The sequence below is a fragment of the Drosophila miranda genome, chromosome XR, assembly GCF_003369915.1.
Source record: "Drosophila miranda strain MSH22 chromosome XR, D.miranda_PacBio2.1, whole genome shotgun sequence".
NCBI classification, from domain to species: Eukaryota; Metazoa; Arthropoda; class Insecta; order Diptera; family Drosophilidae; genus Drosophila; species Drosophila miranda.
In genome coordinates, this window is record NC_046674.1 from 39,284,824 (window position 1) to 39,306,765 (window position 21,942).

At 44.1% G+C, this 21,942-nt stretch overlaps 1 protein-coding gene across 1 annotated transcript; it reads right to left on the reverse strand.

The window, feature by feature from the left end:
* Positions 1 to 18,239: 18,239 nt before the first annotated feature.
* Positions 18,240 to 19,334, reverse strand: LOC117186651. The gene is made up of 2 exons (XM_033387693.1): positions 18,562 to 19,334; positions 18,240 to 18,494 (listed from the first exon to the last, which is right to left on the reverse strand). The coding sequence occupies exons 1-2, from the start codon at positions 19,070 to 19,072 to the stop codon at positions 18,409 to 18,411; spliced, it is 597 nt and encodes a 198-aa protein (XP_033243584.1). The 5' UTR covers positions 19,073 to 19,334; the 3' UTR covers positions 18,240 to 18,408.
* Between the last annotated feature and the right edge of the window lie 2,608 nt (positions 19,335 to 21,942).

Consider the following 21,942-nt stretch of genomic DNA (forward strand, 5'->3'; position numbering starts at 1 on the left):
CAGCATCAATAGCCGAGTCGATTGAGCCCTGTCTGTCTGTCCGTCCGTCCGTCTGTCCGTCTGTCCGTCTGACCGTCTGTCCGTCCCCTTCAGCGCCTAGTGCTCAAAGACTATAAGAGCTAGAGCAACGATGTTTTGGATCCAGACTTCTGTGATATGTCACTGCTACAAAAATATTTCAAAACTTCGCCCCGCCCACTTCCGCCCCCACAAAGGCCGAAAATCTGTGGCATCCACATTTTTAAAGATACGATAAAACCAAAAACGCAGAATCGTAGAGGATGACTATATGTTCTAGAGTGTAAAATCTCAACCAGATCGTATAATTATTATAGCCAGAATCAAGAAAACAATTTCATTCTTTCTCGCTCTGTCTCTCTCTCTAACACACAAGTTTCATGGTCGGCTTTGCCAATTGCAAAATATGAGTTCAAGGATCTCAGAACCTATAAGAGCCAGAGCAACCAAATTTGGTATCCACACTCCTGTGATATCGGACCTTGACCGTTTCGTGTCCAAATTTCGCCACACCTCCTTCCGCCCACGCAAAGGACGAAAATCTGGGGCATCCTTAAATCTCAGAGACTATTAAGGCTAGAGTAACCAAATTTGGTATCCGCACTTTTGTTAGATCTCACTATAAAACGTATATCTCAGAATTTCGCCCCACCCTTTTCCGCCCCCACAAAGGACGAAAATCTGTTGCATCCACAATATTGCACATTCGAGAAAACTAAAAACGCAGAATCATAGATAATGACCATATCTATCAGACTGCTGAATCTGGATCAGATCAGATCATTTTTATAGCCAATAGGAACAAATCAATTTGCAGTGGCTTCGCAGCGCCCGACGTCACGCTCAGCCTGATTTTCTGTCTCTCTCGCACGCACTCTTTGTCGTGTCGTTTAATATTAGCGGCGTCTGCCGGAGGAGAGCCATACTGACTTAGTATCGGGTATAACTGTAGAGTTGCGGTGTCCGCAGCAACTCACAACGTTCCCCTCGTTTCCTAGTGACATGGTGACGTAATGGGGTAGGGTGAGAATTATAGGGATTTCCAGAACCTTCGCACAACTGGAAATCATGGAAGGGTGGGTACAGAATCGTGTGGGTCGACTTCTATCTCAAGACCTCACGCCCGCGATAGTTTTGGAACACACCGACGAATGCCCCTAGTACTTTCGGGTACGCCCTATGTATGATTGTGCCATTTCATTTCGGTTATGCTCGGAATAGGCAGATTGTTGTTTTCGGAGTTAGCTCCCTGTAGAGTCACGGGATTCTAAAATTTTAAATTTTATGTAGTAGGAGTCGATACGCGGTCAAACGAACCCCCCCTAGTTACCGAATGAGCACGGAACCAGAGAATCCCCACCGGCAGTGACCTCGACATCCCCTCCAATCCATCCCCTACTGACGTATAGAAATATATCGTTGATATGTTACACACCAGGAAACAAAGCGAGATACTCCAGCAAATTGCGAGCAGCCAAGGCCAAAACAACTTCCAAACAGAGCTGCTGCGATTTTTACGGGAGTCCACAGAGTAACGTTTATTGTACATATTTGGATTGTTTTATTATAGTCAATAAAATAGCCAATTTACAATTCAGACCAAAAATTTTGAATTTTATGCTCATCAGCTGCTTTTTGACGGATGGTAGATGATGGATGGTTCCAGTTTGAATCGGGGTTTCACATCTGTCTTGGCAACGGAGAGAATTTTTTAGACGAATTGTTTTTCCAGCATTACGAGATCTCCCATTTGAGCTTTAGACATTGGTGTTATTTTGCATTCCAACTGTTTGTAGTACAGTTTTCCAAAACAATAACACTTGATTAATTCAGACCGCACAGCTTCTGGTTCACCGCTTGAATAGTTTTTTCGCATCTTCGCCAACGCAAACGCTAGAAGTTCGGATTTTGGTGTACGCTCAATAAGGGTTGATTGAGTTGATCAACTCACATTCTGGTCACACTATGCGCGCACAATTCAAATAGATTAGCCCAAATTATTTATTCCCCGACACATCCGCATTCCCCACAAAAGTAATATATTCCTAAACTATCAAGTACCGTCTAGAAGAAGCGACATTTTTTTTTTATTTTTCCTTTTCTCTTACATTTTAAGTGAGTTTTAAGCAAACTAATCAATAAACATAACAAATTTGGTGATCAAGCTTACCGAATTAAGCGGGATAGCTTAACTTGCATTTTTGGGCGCTTTACTGTTTCCCAAATTAACTTTACATTTTGTATCCATACGTTACTTAAACACTAATTAAAATATCTTCTTCAATTATAAGTAGTTATTGATCTTCTTTTTTAAGGAGAGCTTAAAATAACTTTAAATGGCTCAGATAACATGGGAAATAAAAAAATCAATGAGAATAAGTTCAATGGGACCCTAATCTGATGACGCCCAGTGTAAGTACGTTTTAATAGATTGTCTTCAATTTTTGATAACATAAGCTCCATTTAATAGTATGACGATGTCAGTCCAATTGTTAAAGATTAATATCAAATCTCCGTAAGAGGTCTGTTCTTAAACTGTTCTTCTTAAACGTAACAGAATTTTTTAGAATGATAGAATATTTCTTTATCTATTTGTCGAAGATGGATATCTTATCTTGTGCACGCATGAATTTAATTTGTAACATTTAACGAAATTCTCAATAACCCTTTCCTCGGCTATGGACTATAATAACAAAAGCCATATGAGAGCACATCATTCCCATCTTACTTATTTTTCGTGCTTGGCATATCAATATTTTAAACAGCTACACGGTATAAAAATAATTAAAAATTTTTAATGTCTCTTTAGAAATACTTACAATTATTTTACAATTATGATTATTCAAACAGCGCTATCGTCCAATTTACTTGCAGTATTTATGTTATATTGATAAAGTATTGTTTTAGATATCCTCGATTGCGTCTCCGTCATTTCTGGGGTTGATGATATCTATGCGATTTACTATCTTCGGTCATAGGTCCTTAAGAATGGCACTTTTCGCATTTTTTAGTTTGTCAAGTCGTTTCAATAAATGGTTATTAGCCGTCTCGGCTTCTTCCAGTTTTTCCAAAACTTCACGGTGCTGTCAGATTTTGAGAAATATGTATATTCAATAAAAAAATATGTATGTTTGTATATGTATGTAAAATTGTATTTGTATTTTTATATATATATATGTATGATGTTTTATATCCAATTTTAATATCTTTAACGTTCCATTAAAAAGATTCGTATGTATAGGCCATAGGTTAGGTTGAGGCGGCTGCCGGACTCGCTCGGAGCCCGTCACACTTAGGCCGGTTTCGGCCCGCATAAGCCATAACATTACACCAATATAATTACAGCCAAACAATGTTTTAATATGTCATACTCAGCTCAAATGACACAACCGCTATAATAAGAGAAGTTTCTTACTTAGAATCGACTTTCGATGATGGACTCGCGCGGCACTGCCTCTAAATGTCTTTTGCAGAATCAGTGGAAATTTATATGTACATAAGTGCTCCCAGCAGTAAGAGTATGATAGTGAGTTGCTACTGAGATGTTACTGCCTTTTAAAGAAGAATCGTTCCACAAATGTTAGCTGCATTTGGTCAAAATCGAAAAAAAACGAAAATTTTTTTTTTAACATTTAGCGGTTTTTTTTATAAATATACCCGATACTCAAAATGAGTATATGTGTATTTGTGGTGAAAATGGATGGCATCCACACATCTCAGAGATTATTAAAGCTAGAGTATCCAAATTTGGTATCCACACTTCTGTTAGATCTCACTATAAAAAATGTATTTCAAAACTTCGCCCCTTCCCCTTCCGTTCCCACAAAGGACGAAAATCTGTGGCATCGAATCTGGATCATATCGGATCATTTTTATAGCAAAAAGGAACAAATCAATTTGCAGTGGCTACGCAGCGCCCGACGATATGTTTAGACACGTTTTCTGTCTCTCTCGCACGCACTCTTTGTCGTGTAGTTTAATATTTTCGAGTAGATTAGACAAAAAAAATGTTGCGTGACGTTGTATTGAAAAAAATTCGAGATTTGATGATCAAATGTTTTTTATGTAAAATCTATTGCATTAAATAGATCATTTAAAATTTGCAATTTCACGAAAATCGGTCGAGCCATTTCGGAGAAGTTGAGGTCAAGTATTTTACGAGACAGGTGTGAAACATGGTCAAAACGACTTAAATTAAAAGCATGATGGACAATTGAACTAAAGCCTACTACTAATGTGCGCAAGTCACGAGCCGTCACGAACAGTCACATTGACGAAAAATTTCTATACCTTAAAAGAGAGTGGGGATGAGAATGACTTTAGCAATTAATAGTCTTATTTCTTCTGGCAAAAAAGTTTTAGATGCTGAGAGCTGACGCAGATATGTACGTCCAGTTGCCTTTGATATATGTTTACTCCATGATAGAGTACTACTGAATGTTATCCCCAGATTAACTGCAAATAGGAATGGATAGGAAATAGGTGTATTGCCTATGTATAAATTCTCGATATTTTTGTATCAATCCGTTTTTTGGCAATTACAATACATTTTGATTTTTTAGGATTTATTCCCAGGCCATTCTCTTTTGCCCATTTCTCAATTAGGGAGAGCATTTTGTTAGAAATATTGACACAAAGATTAATTTCATTAACGGGACTACTAACATAAATTTGGACGTCATCAGCATATAAATGTACTCTACAATTAGACAAGACACTGGGTAGATCATTAACATATATGGAAAACAGTAAGGAGCCTAGTACTGATCCCTGAGGGACTCCCCGTGTAAGAACCCTAAAAGTGAAAGCATGTGTACCGGATACTACTGCCTGCAATCTATTTGTTAGGTACGATTTAACAAAATTGACCGCAGTCCCTGAGAAGTTTAATAAGTTGGTCAGTTTTCTGCAAAGAATATTATGGTTGACTGAGTCGAACGCCTTACTGTGGTCGAGAAGTGTTAAAAACGTAACCCAGTTCTTATCGAGTTGCTGTCGAATATCTTCGACAATATCCGTTACAGCGCTTATACCACTTCTTTTTGGCGATTTTTTTGTTAAGCTGGCAAAAATTTGTTTAAAAAGTAAAAAATCAAAGCGTAGTTAAAATGTATTCTAAACTAGGTTAGGTTAGGTTAGGTAGAGACGGCCGCCAAGCTCGCTCGGAGCCCAGCACACTTAGGCCGGTTTCGGCCCGTTGTGATACCGCTTGGGATCATTCACTGGGATCACTGCTTGGGATGCAGATGAGACTTCATGTCAACAGTTGTCCCATCCAGATGCCCTTATAAAGTTGACGATCTTTCTGGGACATAGCGTGGACATCTCCGAGATGTCGTTCAGAAAGGCAGAGCCCAAGTGATGCAGCCTCCTTCTGCTGAGAGCTGGACAGGAACAGAACAGGTGTTCCACTGTTTCCTCCTCATCCTCGTCTCTGCAGCTGCGGCAGAAATCATTGTATGGGGCACCCAGCCTGTTTGCGTGGGAGCCTACTAGCCAGTGTCCTGTGAGGGAACGTATGACTGCGCTGCACCTTTCCCTGCCTAGTTTGCAGAGCTCTGAGGTGCGCTTCTTATCTATGGTCGGCCATGTTTGCCGAGCTGTGCGACAACGTGGCCCTATTTGCCACTTGTTGTCTATCAGTCGCGTGTACTGCTCCTTTATGATGAGCTTGCAGGTGGCCATAGGCATACAAATGTCCTCCTTATCTTGGAGAAGGGGGTTGTAGTGCCAGATCTGGCCAGCTCGTCCGCTATGCAGTTGCCCTCGATATCCCGGTGGCCCGGGACCCATATAAGGCTGATAGAAAATTGCTGAGCCATCTCGTGAAGAGATCTGCGGCACTTCGCCACAGTAGCCGAGTTCGAGGAGATCGCGTTAAGTGATCTGATCGCAGCTTGGCTGTCGCTGTAGATGTTTAGATTGGTTGCCGTGGTGGTAACCGTGTGAAGGCAGTACAGAGCCTCCCTGATTGCTGTAACTTCCGCTTGGAAGACGCTACAGTGATCCGGAAGCCTGAAAGATTGCCTTATGTTAAGTTGTTCAGAGTTTTGAGCCATCCGTGAAGATGCTTATGGCCCCGTCTGGGCCGGGGAGTCCCTCGAGCCAATCGTCTCTATGAGGGATGATTATGCTGAATGGAGTCTCCGTGTGCTCCATTGGAACTTGATAGTCCGTTCTAGCTGGGACCATGTTGTTTTTATTTAGTATAGATGAGTGACCTATGTTCTGGGGTACCCATTGTTCAGAGTCCCTAAGACGTATTGCTGCCATTTCTGCCCGCTCCTTTCCTGCAAAGTCAAGGCTCTGAAGGCATAACATGGCGTTTAGCGCATCATTTGGTGTAGTTCGAAGAGCTCCACTGATGCAGAGGGCGGCTGTTCGCTGAACCTTGCCCAGCTGATTGGTGATTGTACTTTTTGTTAGGGCAGGCCACCAGACAGTAACTCCGTAGAGTATTATAGGTCTGACTATTGCCAGATATATCCATCGGACTATGCTTGTTCATGCCCCACTTTAGGCCGATAGCTTTTTTGCAAGTATAGAGTGCTGTCGTTGCCTTCCTCACTCTATCCTTGACATTCAGGTTCCAGCTAAGCTTTTTGTCAATTACCAACCCTAAGTAACTGGCACTGTCGCTGAAGGAGAGCCTGTATCCGTTTAGTGTTGGGGGTTGAGGGGCGGGACCTTGTATTTTTTTGTGAATAACACGAGTTCCGTTTTCGAGGGATTTAGTCCCAATCCGCGCGATTCTGTCCATTCGGACAATCGAGTAAGCTTTGCGGTCATTAGGTCGCATAGTGTTTGGGGGTATTTCCCCGCAAAGATAATTGCAACGTCATCCGCGTATGCCAATACTTTACAGCCCCCTCTTCCAGGTCGCATAGAATCTTATTGACTGCAATGTTCCATAGAAGAGGAGACAGAACTCCCCTTACGGGGTTCCTCTGTTGACATACCTTGACTGGGTGGACGATCCCATCGATGATGTCACCGTCCTGCGTATGAGCAATTGATCAATGAGCATCACCAAGTGACGGTCCACCCCCAGGTCAGTCAGGGCTTCTGTAATGGTGCCCGGTGTGACGTTGTTGAAGGCTCCCTCGATATCGAGAAAAGCTATTAGTGAGTATTCTTTGAAATGCAGGGATTTTTCTACACTCGAGATCACTTCGTGAAGTGCCGTTTCCGTGGATTTTCCTTTCCGGTAGGCATGCTGCGCACTTGAGTACAGCTGGGGACTTATGGTAGTCCGTAATTGTAACCCGATAAGACTCTCAAAGGTTTTGAGTAGGAAAGACGATAAACTGATTGGTCTAAAGTCTTTCTGGGTTGAGTGTGAGGCTTTGCCTGCTTTAGGGATGAAAATTATCCTAGCCTTAAGCCACGCTTGTGGTATTGTACATACCGCCAGTATCTTCCTGAAGATACTATGTAGCCAGTTGATGGCCGTCTCCCCGGCCTTCTGAAGTTGGGCCGGGATTACCTGGTCCGGGCCTGGCGATTTAAACGGGTTGAAGCTGTTTACTGCCCAACTTATGTTCCGTTTTGTAAGGATATGGTCCATCGATTCTACCGATCCCTGTCCTGGGAGGTGTGACGGCTCGGTGGATGTGCATCCGGGGAAATGCGTGTCGAGCAGAATGTGTAGGGACTCCTCACTAGAGTTGGTCCACGTGCCATCATTCTTTTTGAGGTAACCTACCGAGGGGGTAGTTTTTGAGAGAACTTTCCGGAGTCTTGCGGCCTCCGAAGTTTCCTCGATTTCGGAGCAATATTTTTGCCAGGAGGCTCTATTAGCCTTCCTCGTTTCCTTTTTGTATAGTGCTAGACTGGTTTTATAGTCTGCCCAGTGAGTATCCTCCTTAGTTCTTGTGGCTCTATTGAATAGAGTCCTACAAGTTCTACGAAGGGTGTCTGGTTGCTTAGACCACCAGGGGGGTTTCTTTTTCCCCCTTGGTCTGGTAGAAGGGCATGCTGCCTTGAAGGCTTTGTTGCACATCCGCATCCGTAAACCTGTTCACAAGACGGTTTAGGTTGTCTTCAGTGTTCGGGCAATTAGGGGCGTTAGGAGAGAGTAGCTCCTCCAGCGTTGTGTTATATTTTTCCCAGTTGGCTTTTCTGGGGTTGATATAGTCGGTTGGTTTGGGAATATCGAAGGATAATATCGTCTCGATATAGCTGTGGTCCGAGAAGGAGTGGTCTCCTAGGACTCTCCAGCTCTTGATTGTGTCCAGCAGTTTGCTTGACACTAGCGTGAGGTCAATGACCTCCTGCCGATTTTTAATTATAAATGTGGGGTCGTTACCCGGATTGCATATGAATAAATTTGAGTTCAGGATGAAGCTGAACAGTGACTAACCCCTTACATTCGTGTCCGTGCTCCCCCATTGGGTGTGGTGGGCGTTGGCATCGCAACCTATAAGTAGGTCTTTGTCCGTCCTTTCGCTGTCGCTGGCTATTTTGCGAACAAGGTCGTTCGGAGGATCATCCTCCTCGTGGGCCATATAGGACGCCACCAGCCTGAGATGATTCCCTTTTAGTTCTAGGCTTACCGCCGTGTTATCGCCATCGCTATAATTATGGAGCAGAAAGATATTTAGGTGCTTTCTAGCAAGTATGCAGGTACGGATTTTACCTTCATTTTGGGATACAATGATCTTGTATTCCCTCGTCCCCAATCCACAGACCTTGCCTCCTACAACCCAAGGCTCCTGGATCAGGACTACGTCGGCTCCGCTTGCGTCTAGGCGAAGTGTGAGAGCAGCCGATGCTGCTTTACAGTGGTGGAGATTTATTTGAAGGATCCTTAGGACCATCTTCAAGATTCTCCACCACCGTGATGTCCGCGTCCGAGTCATCTGAGACTCTCTCTCGGCACATTGACTCAAAGTCGAGCATCAGCTCTGTCTCTGAGGAGAAGCCTTCCTGGTCTGGCTCCAGCTCGTCGTCAGGCGCTTCGATCTCCGCAGCGACATCCTGCACGTCTGGGTTGACGACAGGAAGCGCCGCGGCCGCCGCGTCCGATTTGTACACCTTGATGGTGACCGAGCTGAAGCCGAAGTTTAGCTCTCCTTTTGCTGCCTCTATCGGGGCCAGCGACTCTTTATTGAGAACGAGCACTGCCTGGTTAGTCGGCCCTTGTGTCGTCTCAACCTTGGCTACCTTCCAATCCGAGGTTGGTAGTCCTGGGTTGCATCTCTGCAGCATCTTGAGGATGCGTTCTGGCTCCTTAAAGGTAGCCGGCACACAAATTCTGGCCCTCGGTCGGCTGGGCACCTCGCTCCAGTCGACTGTGACGAGTTTCGCCCCAGCATAGACCTCGCCGACCTGCGCTACCGCCGCTTTATAAAGCTTTACAGAGCGCTCGTCTTCGCAGGCAATTATCTTAACATTGCCCTGGAACCACCCCATGTCCTTGCAGACTGGCGGAGGTCCAGGGTCTTTGTCGAGGAGTTCGAAGCAGCGGTCGGCCAGTGCCGCTTCCACCCACTTTCACTGACTCCTTGGGATTCTACCCTCTGCGCTGCCTCTGTCGAGGACACCAATTAGCGTCCTCTCCTTGGCAATCTGCGCAAAGGAGACATTTGGCAGCACTCTGGAGCGCTTTGCTACCGGTCCCGGTGTCTCCTGCGAGCGCTGCCTCTTGGCTTGGGGAGCCACCTTTTTCTGTTCTAAGGTGAACTCCGGGAGCACGGCCGAAGCCCATTCCACCTTCTTCAGCCAGTCGGCTGATGGGCTGGCTTCACTGCTGGCGTGTTGCCGACGGAGTATGTGCGGTGCACTCCTCTTTTCGGCATATGTGTAGCGTCTGGCTTGGGCGCTTGTCGACGGCAAGTCAACCCCCTCCGCTTTACCAGAAGGTCGGGCAGCCGCAATATTGCTTAGCTTTCCTTCCAAGGTGTCAGCTTCGGGAGTTACCTTGCCACTCACACCGGATTCGGGATGGGACCCCCTCGGGTTCGCACAGGCACCTTCCACCTTGCAGGTATTCCCTACTATAGAGCCGGTTGGGCCAGGCCTTTGGGCCGCTGCCTTTCCGAGCTTGGGATTGCTCCCAGTTGGCATTTGGGGAGCGACGCACTCATTTGTTTTTTTGTTAGTTTTTTGGTTTTTGTTCTTGTTATTATACATCCTGTTCCCACGAGATGCAGAGAAAGGGAAAGGTCAGCCCGGGCAGAGATCCACGTTGCCCGGGTAAGGCATCATTAGAACAGGGGGCTGCCAAGTCCCTGAGCCCTCCGTTAGCGACTGGGCTAGTTTTTATACCGGGCCCCCAGCCAGGCTGACTCTCGGCACGGGTCGAGTAACACACTTAGTCCGGCCCGGTGTGAGGTGGGTGTGGGGGTTGGGATGTGGGTAGGTATTGTGTATGGATGGGAGTGTGTGAGCTACTTATTGAGGCGGCACCACAAGCGCATCGTCAGTGCTGCTACCTAGCTAACACCCGCTGGCTGTCCGGGACTGCTTATTTCGGTACTCTCCCGTGAGGGATGCCCGCTTATTCGCAGCTGACCTACCGAGGTAGGCCGTTCGCTATCCGCAACCCGCGACCCGTCCGGTGGCCTCAGCTAGGCCCCCTTTGAGCTACCTCACGAGCTCATCAGACCAGAGCTTGGTGTGTTGGAATTGTCGAAAAGAAGGACACCGTTACCACGACTGCGTTGCTAAACGGAAAATATTCTGCTTTGGCTGCGGAGCGCCGAACACGTATAAGCCATCTTGCAAAAAGTGTCAAAAAAACACCAAGGAGAACACGGCAGAGTCTCGTCGGCTGACCAGTGTTCCGCAGAGGGGGTCGGCGAAACAAAACTAGATGTAGCAAGTGGCAAAACGCAAGAAGAGCCTTCTCGGGATTTTTGGGAGACGGAGCCACCGATAGTGGGATGGCATATAAATTTGATAGAGGGTAAGAAGTTAGCACCTCCAGTGGAAATTGTTAAGTCGAGGAGATTAACTAGAAATGCACGTTACACTTGCTATGTCTACGTAGACGACGTGATCATTTTTTCCGAAAACGAAAAGGATCATGTGGAGCACATAGATTGGGTTCTAAAAAGCTTATGTGAGGCTAACATGAAGGTTTCAAGAGAAAAGACCCATTTTTTCAAACAATGCATAGAATATCTAGGGTTCATCGTGACTTTGGGTGGGGCAAAGACAGACCCGGAAAAAGTAAAGGCGATACAAAAATATCCAGAACCAAAATCTCTGTACGAGCTTAGGTCATTCTTAGGATTGGCCAGTTATTACAGATGTTTTGTCAAAGACTTTGCAGCAATTGCAAAGCCGTTGACAAACCTGTTGAAAGGAGAGAACGGGACCATCAGCAAACACATGTCAAAGAAAACAACCATAGATTTTGGTATTCTAGAACGAGATGCGTTCGAAAAATTAAGGAATGTGCTAGCCTCAGAAGACGTCACTCTCAGATACCCAGATTTCAAAAAACCATTTGACCTAACAACAGATGCCTCTGCCTATGGCATTGGTGCAGTACTGTCTCAGGACAACCGACCCATAACGATGATTTCAAATGCATTAAAAGATAGCGAGACGCATTATGCCACCAACGAAAGAGAACTATTAGCTATAGTTTGGGCCCTGGGGAAACTACAGCAGTACCTATATGGTACAAGAGACATTAATATATTCACAGATCACCAGCCATTAACATTTGCGGTGTCTGATAGAAACCCCAATGCAAAAATAAAAAGATGGAAAGCGTATATCGATGAACATAACGCAAAGATCCACTACAAGCCGGGTAAAGAAAACCACGTAGCAGACGCACTCTCGCGACAAAACATGAATGCTCTGCAAAGTGAAATAATATCCGATGCTGCGACAATTCATAGCGAATTATCCGTGACCTATACGATAGAAGCCACGGAAAAACCTTTGAATTGTTTCAGAAACCAGATAGTTTTAGAGGAATCAAGGTTTTCTCTAAAACGAGACTTCATACTCTTTGGCCAAAAAACGCGCCACAAAATTCACTTCATTGACAGAAACGAGCTCTTAAACGAAGTTAACGCAGTAGTTAACCCTAATGTGGTCAACGCCATATATTGTGATCTGCCAACGCTGGCGTATATCCAGCACGAGTTAGGGAGAACCTTCCCGTCAACAAAGTTTTGGTATTGTAAAAATATGGTAACCGACATAGTTGACAAAACAGAACAAAGGGAAATTGCCACAACAGAGCACAATCGGGCGCACAGAGCCGCACAAGAGAACAAAGCAAATTTTAGAAGAGTATTACTTCCCAAAAATGACCAGGCTGGTTACAGAAGTTGTGGCCAACTGCAAAATTTGCACAAAGGCCAAATATGACAGGCATCCGAAGAAACAGGTTCTCGGAGAAACACCAACGCCATCGTTTTCCGGCGAGCGGTTGCACATTGACATTTTCTCGACTGACAGGAAACAATTCCTGACATGCATTGATAAATTCTCAAAATTCGCAGTAGTTAGTAACGATTCCACAGCACATTGTCGGAAATCGCTAGATGCATTAAGCTGGAAAGAAAGATTGACGATACCGTCGAACTGATCTTACTTGCAACTATAGAGTACAACCGTTCACTGCATTCAGTGACAGGCAAAAAACCGATAGAAGTGATACACTCATCGACTGATGAGTTTAGGGAAGCCATTAGGGCAAAAATTGAGAAAGCTTAACAAATACAACTGGACAGGAATAACACACACAGACAAAACAGAGTGTTTGAGGTAAGAGAAAAAGTCTTCACCAAGTCCAACAAAAGACTAGGAAACAAACTTACCCCCTTATGCTCAGAAGAGGTAATTCAGGCAGACCTAGGAACGTCTGTACTTATTAAGGGGAGGGTGGTTCACAAGGACAATATAAAATAGATATTAGTTTAACATTCATAAGTTGGTAATAGAATTAAGAAACACAGTAAAGTTAATCAAATTTTATTTTCTCTAGCAGGCTTATTTGGTCGCTTTTATTTTTAATAAATACAATAAATGCTCGGATCACCGACTATTCCCACTCAAGCTACATACCCATAGTAGATGGAAATGTAATGATTTGGGAACAACATGACTATGCTAGACATTCAAGTAATCTGTCCGAATTTTTGAGTATAATAGAAGAAACAGAAAAGTTGTCCGAGTATTTTCCGCAGTCTCATATGAGAAAACTACTAGAAGTAGATGCAAACCATACTAGAAGCCTTTTGTCCGTTCTAGAAGTGCATCATAGAATTGCCGCCAGAAGCTTGGATTTCCTTGGGACAGCACTTAAAGTCGTGGCTGGCACACCAGACGCTAAAGACCTAAAAAAATTAGAATGACCGAAAAAAAGTTAATCGAATCAAACAACAGACAGGTAATAATAAATACAGAAACCCAGAAACAGATAAACCAGCTCACTGACACGGTAAACCAAATAATTAAAGCAAAAAAGGCTGATTTGATAGACACACCACACTTATATGAGGCATTATTGGCCAGAAATAGAATGTTAATAAATGAAATCCAAAATTTAATGCTCACAATCACTCTGGCAAAAGCCAATATCATAAACCAAACTATCTTTGATCACGATGACCTAAAATCTGTGCTTATCGAACATCCCACAGAAATTCCTATAGTTAGTCTGATGGAAGCATCTAGTATTAAGATTCTACAGTCCGAAAATATTGTCCACATTTTAATCAAATATCCCAGAATTAAGCTTATATGTAGAAAGGTCAGCATCCTCCCCGTGTCCCATGAGCATACAATACTTCAGCTTCAAGATGACACCGTAGCTGAATGCGACAAGGACGTTCTAGCAGTAACAAGCTGCACCACAGCAACCTACGCATCGATCTGCAAGTTGGCCACACACGACACCTGCGCACGCGAATTGCACGCCGGACGCACAGCGCGTTGTAACACGCAGCCCAGTCACCTGGAAAGTATCACAATGGTAGACGATGGCTTCATGGTCTTGAATGAGAGTCCCGCTAACATCAGCACCGATGACGGCTCGACAATATCAGTCAACGGTACGTTCCTCATCACATTTGAGCGCGTAGCTGTCAGCAACGGAACGAAATACGTGAACCAACGTGAGATCATAGACAGGATGCCGGGCATAGTAGCTTCGCCAACACTTACAATCATTGGCCACGACCCAGTCCTGAGCTTGCCACTATTACGAAGGATGAACAACCACAACCTACATGTCATCCAGGAACTTCAAGAAGAGGTAGCATCGGCCGGGTCACCTAAGGCATGGTTTGCTGCCGCAGTTGGGCTCAGCCTGAGTCTCAGCAGTTCCATCCTCCTCTACCAGAAGTTGAGGAGAAGACGAGCCTCACAGAAGATACAGGAAATCGTGGACAACTACAAGATGAACGGGGACGGTCATACCTCTGAGGGGAGAGTAGTTAACGAGTGCCCCTCGCACATTGTTGTGTAACATAAACAAACGCAAATGTTAGCCAACAGTTGCACTCAAGATGCCAAATCAGCGAACTTCAGTTCAGCGCCCTGAATGTGACGGTCAACCGGCGGTAATCTGATATCTTGCACATGCCGCAAGATCAGCATTATCGCTTATGCCAAGTCGGCTTACCGACTGTAGCTTTGTAGCTCTAAGTACATATATTTTGTAGCTTTGCATTCTTTGGCAATTAAATACTTTTGATTTAGCTTATGCCCCAGCTTGCTGGTGGCTCCTAGTTTTAGTTCTGTTCTTATAACGAAAGCTAACGCTTGTTAATAAACCTTGCTCCGGCAACCAGCCGTAAACACTTTGAATTATTAATTCTATACCACTGTACCAGTAATAAGAGAGACATTTATCTCTCCAACATAATCTTCATAAAGGATTCTATACCACGGAACCCGCACGAGGACCACCGCATCAAGCAGCTAAGGCTACTTGGACATACGGACAACTTAATTTGTACATTAGGGTGTCCCTCATTTTACGAAAATAAAAATTCAACATGCATACCCTCTATTTTTTTTTTTGTATCCTAGTTACTACAAAAAATTATTTTGACTTTTTTAAATTAAATTAAACCGTGCCGAATAGTGTTAGAAGTTGTGATTTTAACCAGGCATACATTTTACATTTAGGTTTATGGCAACCTGTTTGTTGTTCGCGTCAAAATTAATTTTTAACCCTTATTTGACTTTTATTTATCAATATTAAACTAATATATATATGGATAAGTAAATATATAGATAACATTCATATGTAGTGCGAAGTTGAAATTTAAATCACATCGCTTTAATAATACTCGTGGTACACAGCCCACTAAAAGCCACTGAGGCCAGCAAGATCCCACCGTGACTCGCAATCCCTTGACCCTCGCAGTCCGTTGTTATGTCTGTTTTTGTGTAGTTGGAAATACTTAGTGATAATTGTAAACAGAAAAAAAACAGGGTTTTTTAGGGTTTAAGTTAAGGTGGAAGTTGAAGGTGGAAATTGCCAAGTCAAAGAATAGAAGATGTTGGAGTACTGTTTATAGCTTTACATCAATTTCGTCGATGAAGTCAATTAGTGTTTGGTACGCGCTGATGTTTTCTTTTTCAAAGAATTTGTAAATATCATTATATTTTCTTAGAGATGGAAAGTTTTGCCTTGTGTTGTTGTACTTTGTACAATTGAAAATTTAATGCGAGGCGTTATCGATACTATCGCATGTATCACATATGTTACTAGGAACTACATGCATTTTGGCGAGAGTGTGCCTATCGAATGCGTTACCACTAAGCAGTCTGTTGATTCTTTTAGCGTCAATGGCTTTAAGCTTAGTTTTATTTAGGAACCACGGTTTGGTGATGTTGAGGGGAAAAGCGAGCAGTAACCTCGGTGTTTGATACTAGCAAACTCGGCGTATTCTCTCTCCCATTCTGCTTTTAAGATTCTGTGTATTTCGCACATAGCGTCTTTAAGGTTCCATTTAACCACTGTGTATTTTCCTCGTCTGTGGGCTTCTTTGGCTGCTGCGTCAACTGAAGTGTTCTGAGGGATGTTAGCGTGTCCGGGAATGTAGTGAACCTCTACAGTTCTTAGATGTGGATTTTGTTGGAACTTTTCTCTGATTTTGTGGGCGATAGAGTTATCCTGAATGTTCTTCGCCAGAATGAGGGCCCCGTTTCTGCTGTCTGTCAGGAGCGCGACACGAGGAAAATTGTACAAAATAGCATGGTCTAATGCCTTCTCGATAGCAAGGAGCTCGGCGGACAACGAGGAAAGGGTTTTGTGCGTGTAATAGCTATCTAAAAAACCTGTCCTATCGTGCAGGAAAGCGGCGCTGGAATGCCCATCTGCGACTGACCCATCCGTGTAATAGATTTCAAAACCACCCTTTGTCAGCTGATCCTTCTTTTCCCCGTGGAGCAGCATGATACCTGCCTGGTCTATAGCGTGCTTGTTGGGTGCAGAACCCTTGAAAAATTTTAAGTCGGAGCTAATTTTAGTGCAAAACGAAGCTGTGTCCTCGAAAACCTCAACTCTATCTATTATGCTGTCAAACTCCCGATATGCCATAGCGTAGCCCGTGTTTAAATCCCTATTTGCTGACACTGTTTCACTTGCTGGGAGATTAAATGCAAACACCTTAACCAACTCTTTCGCCGCCAGGAATCTCATCCTGTAGTCCGGGGGAAGTTCTCCTGCCATGTGATATATGATAGGAACGGGAGTGCAGATTATCAGACCCAGCGACTTTCTGAGGTGATGGTTGCAGTGGGATTTGATTTTGGCCAAGGAAGATTTGGACAGGTTGCAGAATGATGAGCACGCGTACTCTAGCCTACTTCTGATAAATGCCTTGTAAAATATAAGCCCTCTTTTGGGGCTGATACCATAGTGACACCCACTGAGTAATCTGAGAAACGCACAGTTTCTGTTCGATTCCGAGATGGCCAGATCAATGTGACCAGAGGCTGAGTTGTTTGCTGAGATAGTCCTGCCTAGGTATTTGATCTGCTCTACTTGTCTGATCTCAACTCCTTGATGCGAGATATTTAGCGCAGCTCTACGATTGTTGAAGTAAATCACTTTAGACTTCACCGGATTGAATGACAGGTTTAGCCTATTGCATTTTTCTTCGAACTTATCTATACTGTCTTCCAGCACACCTTTCGCAATGGATACGTCTTTATGAAAACAAACTATGAAAAAGTCATCAGCATACTGAAACAGTAAGCAGTTATGACTGTTAATATCATGTAGTTCGGCTGTGTAAAGGTTAAAAAGGGTTGGGCTGAGACAGCTACCCTGGCTAACACCTCTGTTCACCTCTACCTCGCTTTTGCCCTTTATGAGAATTCGTCTGTTAAGGAAGCTGGAGATCCAAGCCGTGAGGCTTGTATTGAACCGCATATCCCTCATCCTGTGCTCGAGTGTGTCCACTCTTACGCAGTCGAACGCTCTTTGTAAATCTAGGCAAGCTGCGACAACCTGACAACCCATCGCCTTCAGTGCCAGAACTTTGTTGATAAGGTCGTTGATGCAAAGAGCCGTGGACCTGTTTCTCCTGAAGGCATAGGACTTGACCGGCAGCAGGTCACAGTTTGCTATGTGCTCGTCCAACTTCAACTTTATCAACCCCTCTATGGATTTAAACAGCGTGTTAATCAAACAAATCGGCCTATGGTTTTGGAAGGAAGTAGGGTCTGCATTCTTCTTGGGGATGGGTACCACTTTTATCCTGCGCCAGACTTCAGGGATGACGCCACTCAGCCATACTTTATTTATAATTTCAAAAATGTCTTGTTTTTTCCCACTTGGTAGCTTTTGAAGCATCCCGAACGAGATGCCATCAGGGCCTCTAGCCGAATTGGGGTTCCTGGTTTTTAGGAAGGCCAGGAATTCTTTCAGTTCCAGGGGTTCCGGGTCGTCTGGTCCTAACAAAGGGGCAGGAATTTTCTTAGGGGGCCTACTGTTTGACGTGGATGGGGTTACTTTAACCATATTGAGAAAGTTTTTGTCATCTTCGTTCGTCCATTTGTTCCCTACATTTTTGATTTGACCGTATTTTTTGATGTTCTTCACCCTGCTCCACATAGAGGGCGATGAGGAGACCTCTTCTATAAACTTGGAAAAGTTGCGCTTTCTAAGATTTTTTACGTGATTTTGTAGATTTTTGTCAGCTTCTAAGGTTGCTCTGGCATCAGCCAATTTTTTGGTGAGGTAGAATTTTTGCCTGCAAGCGTTTCTCAAGCGTTTTTCCGTTTCCTCGTTCCACCATTTTTTAGCAACGTACTTGTTCTTGCTTGGGAATGTGACCGTGTTTTTTAAGGTCAGGGATTTCACTTTTTCATTGAGCTCCTCCAGATTTGAGAAATCACTTGCACCCAGAATCCGGGCTATTCTGTTGTGAAGGATCTTCTTGCCTTGGAGGGGGGCATTTAGGCCTTGCACTGATAATAAAATTGGGAAGTGGTTGCTGTTCGTAATTTTTGTTTTGAGGACTTGCCAGTTAATAGTTCCATTTCTGTAGTTCGAAAAAGAAAGGTCAAGAACGGAGAATTGAGATGGGCTCCTGGAAAAGGTTGGCGAACCGTCGTTTAGGCAGATAAATCCGGCCTCCCGGGTGGAATTCTCAATGCTGCGACCCTTGCGATCACAGATCGGACTTCCCCAGATAGAAGACCTAGCGTTGAAGTCCCCGCCCACTATTGAGGGTATGTCAAGCGAAGCCGCGAATTCGAAAAACTTTTTTGTGCCCGATTTAAACTGTGAAACTGTTGTTGATGGCGGTGCATATATGCTAAAAATATTGAAATTGCTCTTGAGGTTTAATGTTTTTATTCCTAAAATTTCCAAGTCGTTCTCTATTTTTAAAATGCTGAATTGAATGTTTTTCCTGACGTAGATGCCAACCCCGCCGTAGTCGTCCTCTCTGGGCCTGCAGAAAAAGTTATAGTCTAAAATGCTGCAGTCCGCGTTGTTCAACACCCAAATCTCTGAGAGGATGGCAATATCTATTGCGTTCTTGTCTAGGAACATTGAAAGGAGCTGTTTGTTGTTGTTGTGTGACAGACTTTGAATATTTAGCTGAAGAATCTTCATTGTTGGATGTTTTGAGAACCAACTGCCATCCCTTGGGCAATCTGACGCCTATCTAGTTCTGCGTTGGAAGCATTGACAAATTCTTTAATTTCCTTAATAAATTTATTCGCTAAAGAATCCCCTTTAATGATGTTGTTTGGATCAATCAGGAACGCTGTGAGTTTGGCTCCTAGTGCGTTTAGCTTATCCTGGGCCAGAGAAGATGCCACGGATGAAGATCTAACAAATTTCTCGCTCATTTGGACGCAGTCTGAGTTTATTGAGTTCTTTCACTCTGCCATGTTGGCTGCTGCCTTGGTCGCCTCTGCGTTCCGGGCGGCAACCCTATTGGATTTGGTCACTTCCGCGAAAGAGGTGACAGAATGAATTTCCCTGGCGGACTCTAAGCTGTTATTTAAGAATTCATGGGAGCGGTTAGATTGCCAACTGGGTCTAGGAAATTCCCCTTGATCCCTTAGGTTGGGGGAAGTTCTATCAAAAAGGATCGGATATCTAGCCTTGACCTCAGCTCTAGTTAGGTTTTCCAGTGTCATACACTTTTGAATGGCGTACGCTTTTTTCCTGGCCTCACACTGCGGGTGGGTGGCAGCATGTTCCCCCTTGCAGCTAGCACAGACCAGCCCTGAGCAGATAATATCTTTGCTGTGATCTTGTCCGCATTTGAAACATTTCGCTCCACTCTTCCAATGTTGCGCCAGATGGCCAAACCTAAAACACCTGAAACATTGAATAAGCTGAACAAAAGGTTTCACTTCTACTTTAGAATATAGAAAATTGATTTTGGTTGGTAACTGCTCTCCTCTGAACCAGAGTTTCACCCTGCCAGTAGGTACACGTTCCCCCGATGCTCTATCTTTTCGCGTAATCCGAACTATCTCCTCAATTGGGATATCCGAGGTTACAAGCTCCGCTAGCTGTTCCTCCGAGTAGTGCCCGGGGATCCCAAAAATTAACCCTGCTTTTTGGACGAAGTGCCTAAAGATTCGGGTTGAGTACCCTTGAGCAGCGAAAACACTGTTTTCCACTAGCCCGTTTGCACACTCCGCCGACCCGCACACAATCTTGCACCTGCCATAGCCCATTCTAGCAACCTCCTCGATATCGCTAATGCCCTGTTTCAGCAGCAGATCGGATAGATCAAACTGGTTTATAGCAATTCTGGCATTATTCGCACTCATTTTGTCGATACAAACAATGTATGGGCCTTTATGCCCCTCATAATACTTGTTAACGATGATTTTGCGGTTACTTCCGTTTTTCGTACTCACGGAAGCCACACAAACCGCGTCAGTCTTCTCTCTCTCTTTCGTCGTAGAAATGTTTGATGTCATGCTTGTTGTCGTGTTCGTGGACATGTTTGTCGACAAGTTTGGTTTCTTGCACAGCAGTTTAGAAGCCAAAAGCTGCGGAGCCGTTTTTGCCGCCATCTTTACTCCTACCCGCATGGCGGATTTAGCTTCTCCTTCCCTTTTTTTCAGCGTTTCCATGCGAATTTTAACTCCCGTCGCCTTCTCCGTGGCCATCCTTGTCTTTCCTATGCTTGCCATGCTTCTCAGGGTCCAGACGGAGTTCCAAGAGCCGTTTTAAGAGTTATTCCGGAACGCCATGCAGTAAATTCCAGGTTTTTCGACTTAATTGATGAAGCTTTGGGAATTTCTTCGCGCCGTCTTCGTAGGCGTGTGAGGCGCCCCCAGAAGCTTCGGAAAATGTCTTTTTGATTAAAACTATCAGCGAACGCCTTGAAATATGTTAATTTTTTCCTTCCGCAAACAATTTTAGGTACGCGCCATACCAGTGTTGAAAAACGTTTTTGAATGCATTTTTTAAAAGTTTAAGAGTTTGAGCTTAAAAGCGTCCGCTCGGCCGGGTCACATCAGAGAGCTTATGCCATGCAGCACGCGCTGTACGATTTTGTTTTTGGTTTGCAGGTAAAAGCATAATGCACCCACACACAGCGGCACGCCCAGCTACGAAAGATCTTTCGCCGCGGGAATACAAACAAAAACTGTGAGTGAGCTTTATAATACACAAACAACACTACATTTCTTAGCCTCCCAAAATTCCGCGAGCGTGGCAAAAGATTTTTTTTTTGCTAGTGCTGTTTGTCGGTCGTTGACCTCACACTTTTAGATTAGTCACATCTGATTGGCCTTCTGCCTTTACATTACGCTTGGTAAAAAAGAATAGAACTTCCAACTACTCCCTGAAGCCGATGTGCTGGGACATGTATACCTACATATATTGCGCTATATTATTACCTTTCTATTTAAGGAAAAATCATTAGTTTATATTGCACTATAAAATATCGTAAATGCACTTATAACTATTTATACTTATCGTATTTATTTATCTATGAATATAGTTTCTAATAAAATGATTGTCGATGAATATGTGCTAGACGTTACCGTATTTGGGGGAACCTTGCCGCTCGGGAGCGAAATAGGATGACCAATACCGGACACTCCAGGGATCCTGATATTATTATTGGCCTTTTCAGGATCATGGTAGGGTGGGCGTGGCACGACTCCGTGCCAGCAAAACAGAGATGTCCGACGCGGTGGTAGATTCCTACTCCCTCTCTATACTATCTTTGCCCACCTATAATTTCTGTACCCCTAACGATCCTTTCCTTGTTTGTCCCCCTCCCATTCCCCAAAAAGGGTACGCAAATTTTAATAAAATAATACCAGCAGGAACGAAATTTCCGACCAGAGACCAGCCGTGGAAGCGAGCGCGTACTCCTTCTCAGGTAGCCGACCACCAGCTTCATTGTCCGAAGATTCTCTTCGTGACTCGTTACAGCTGTGAAATTGATGCCAAGAGATTCACGGCCGTCTAACAGTGGATGAGGATCAAAAAAAAATTTTTGT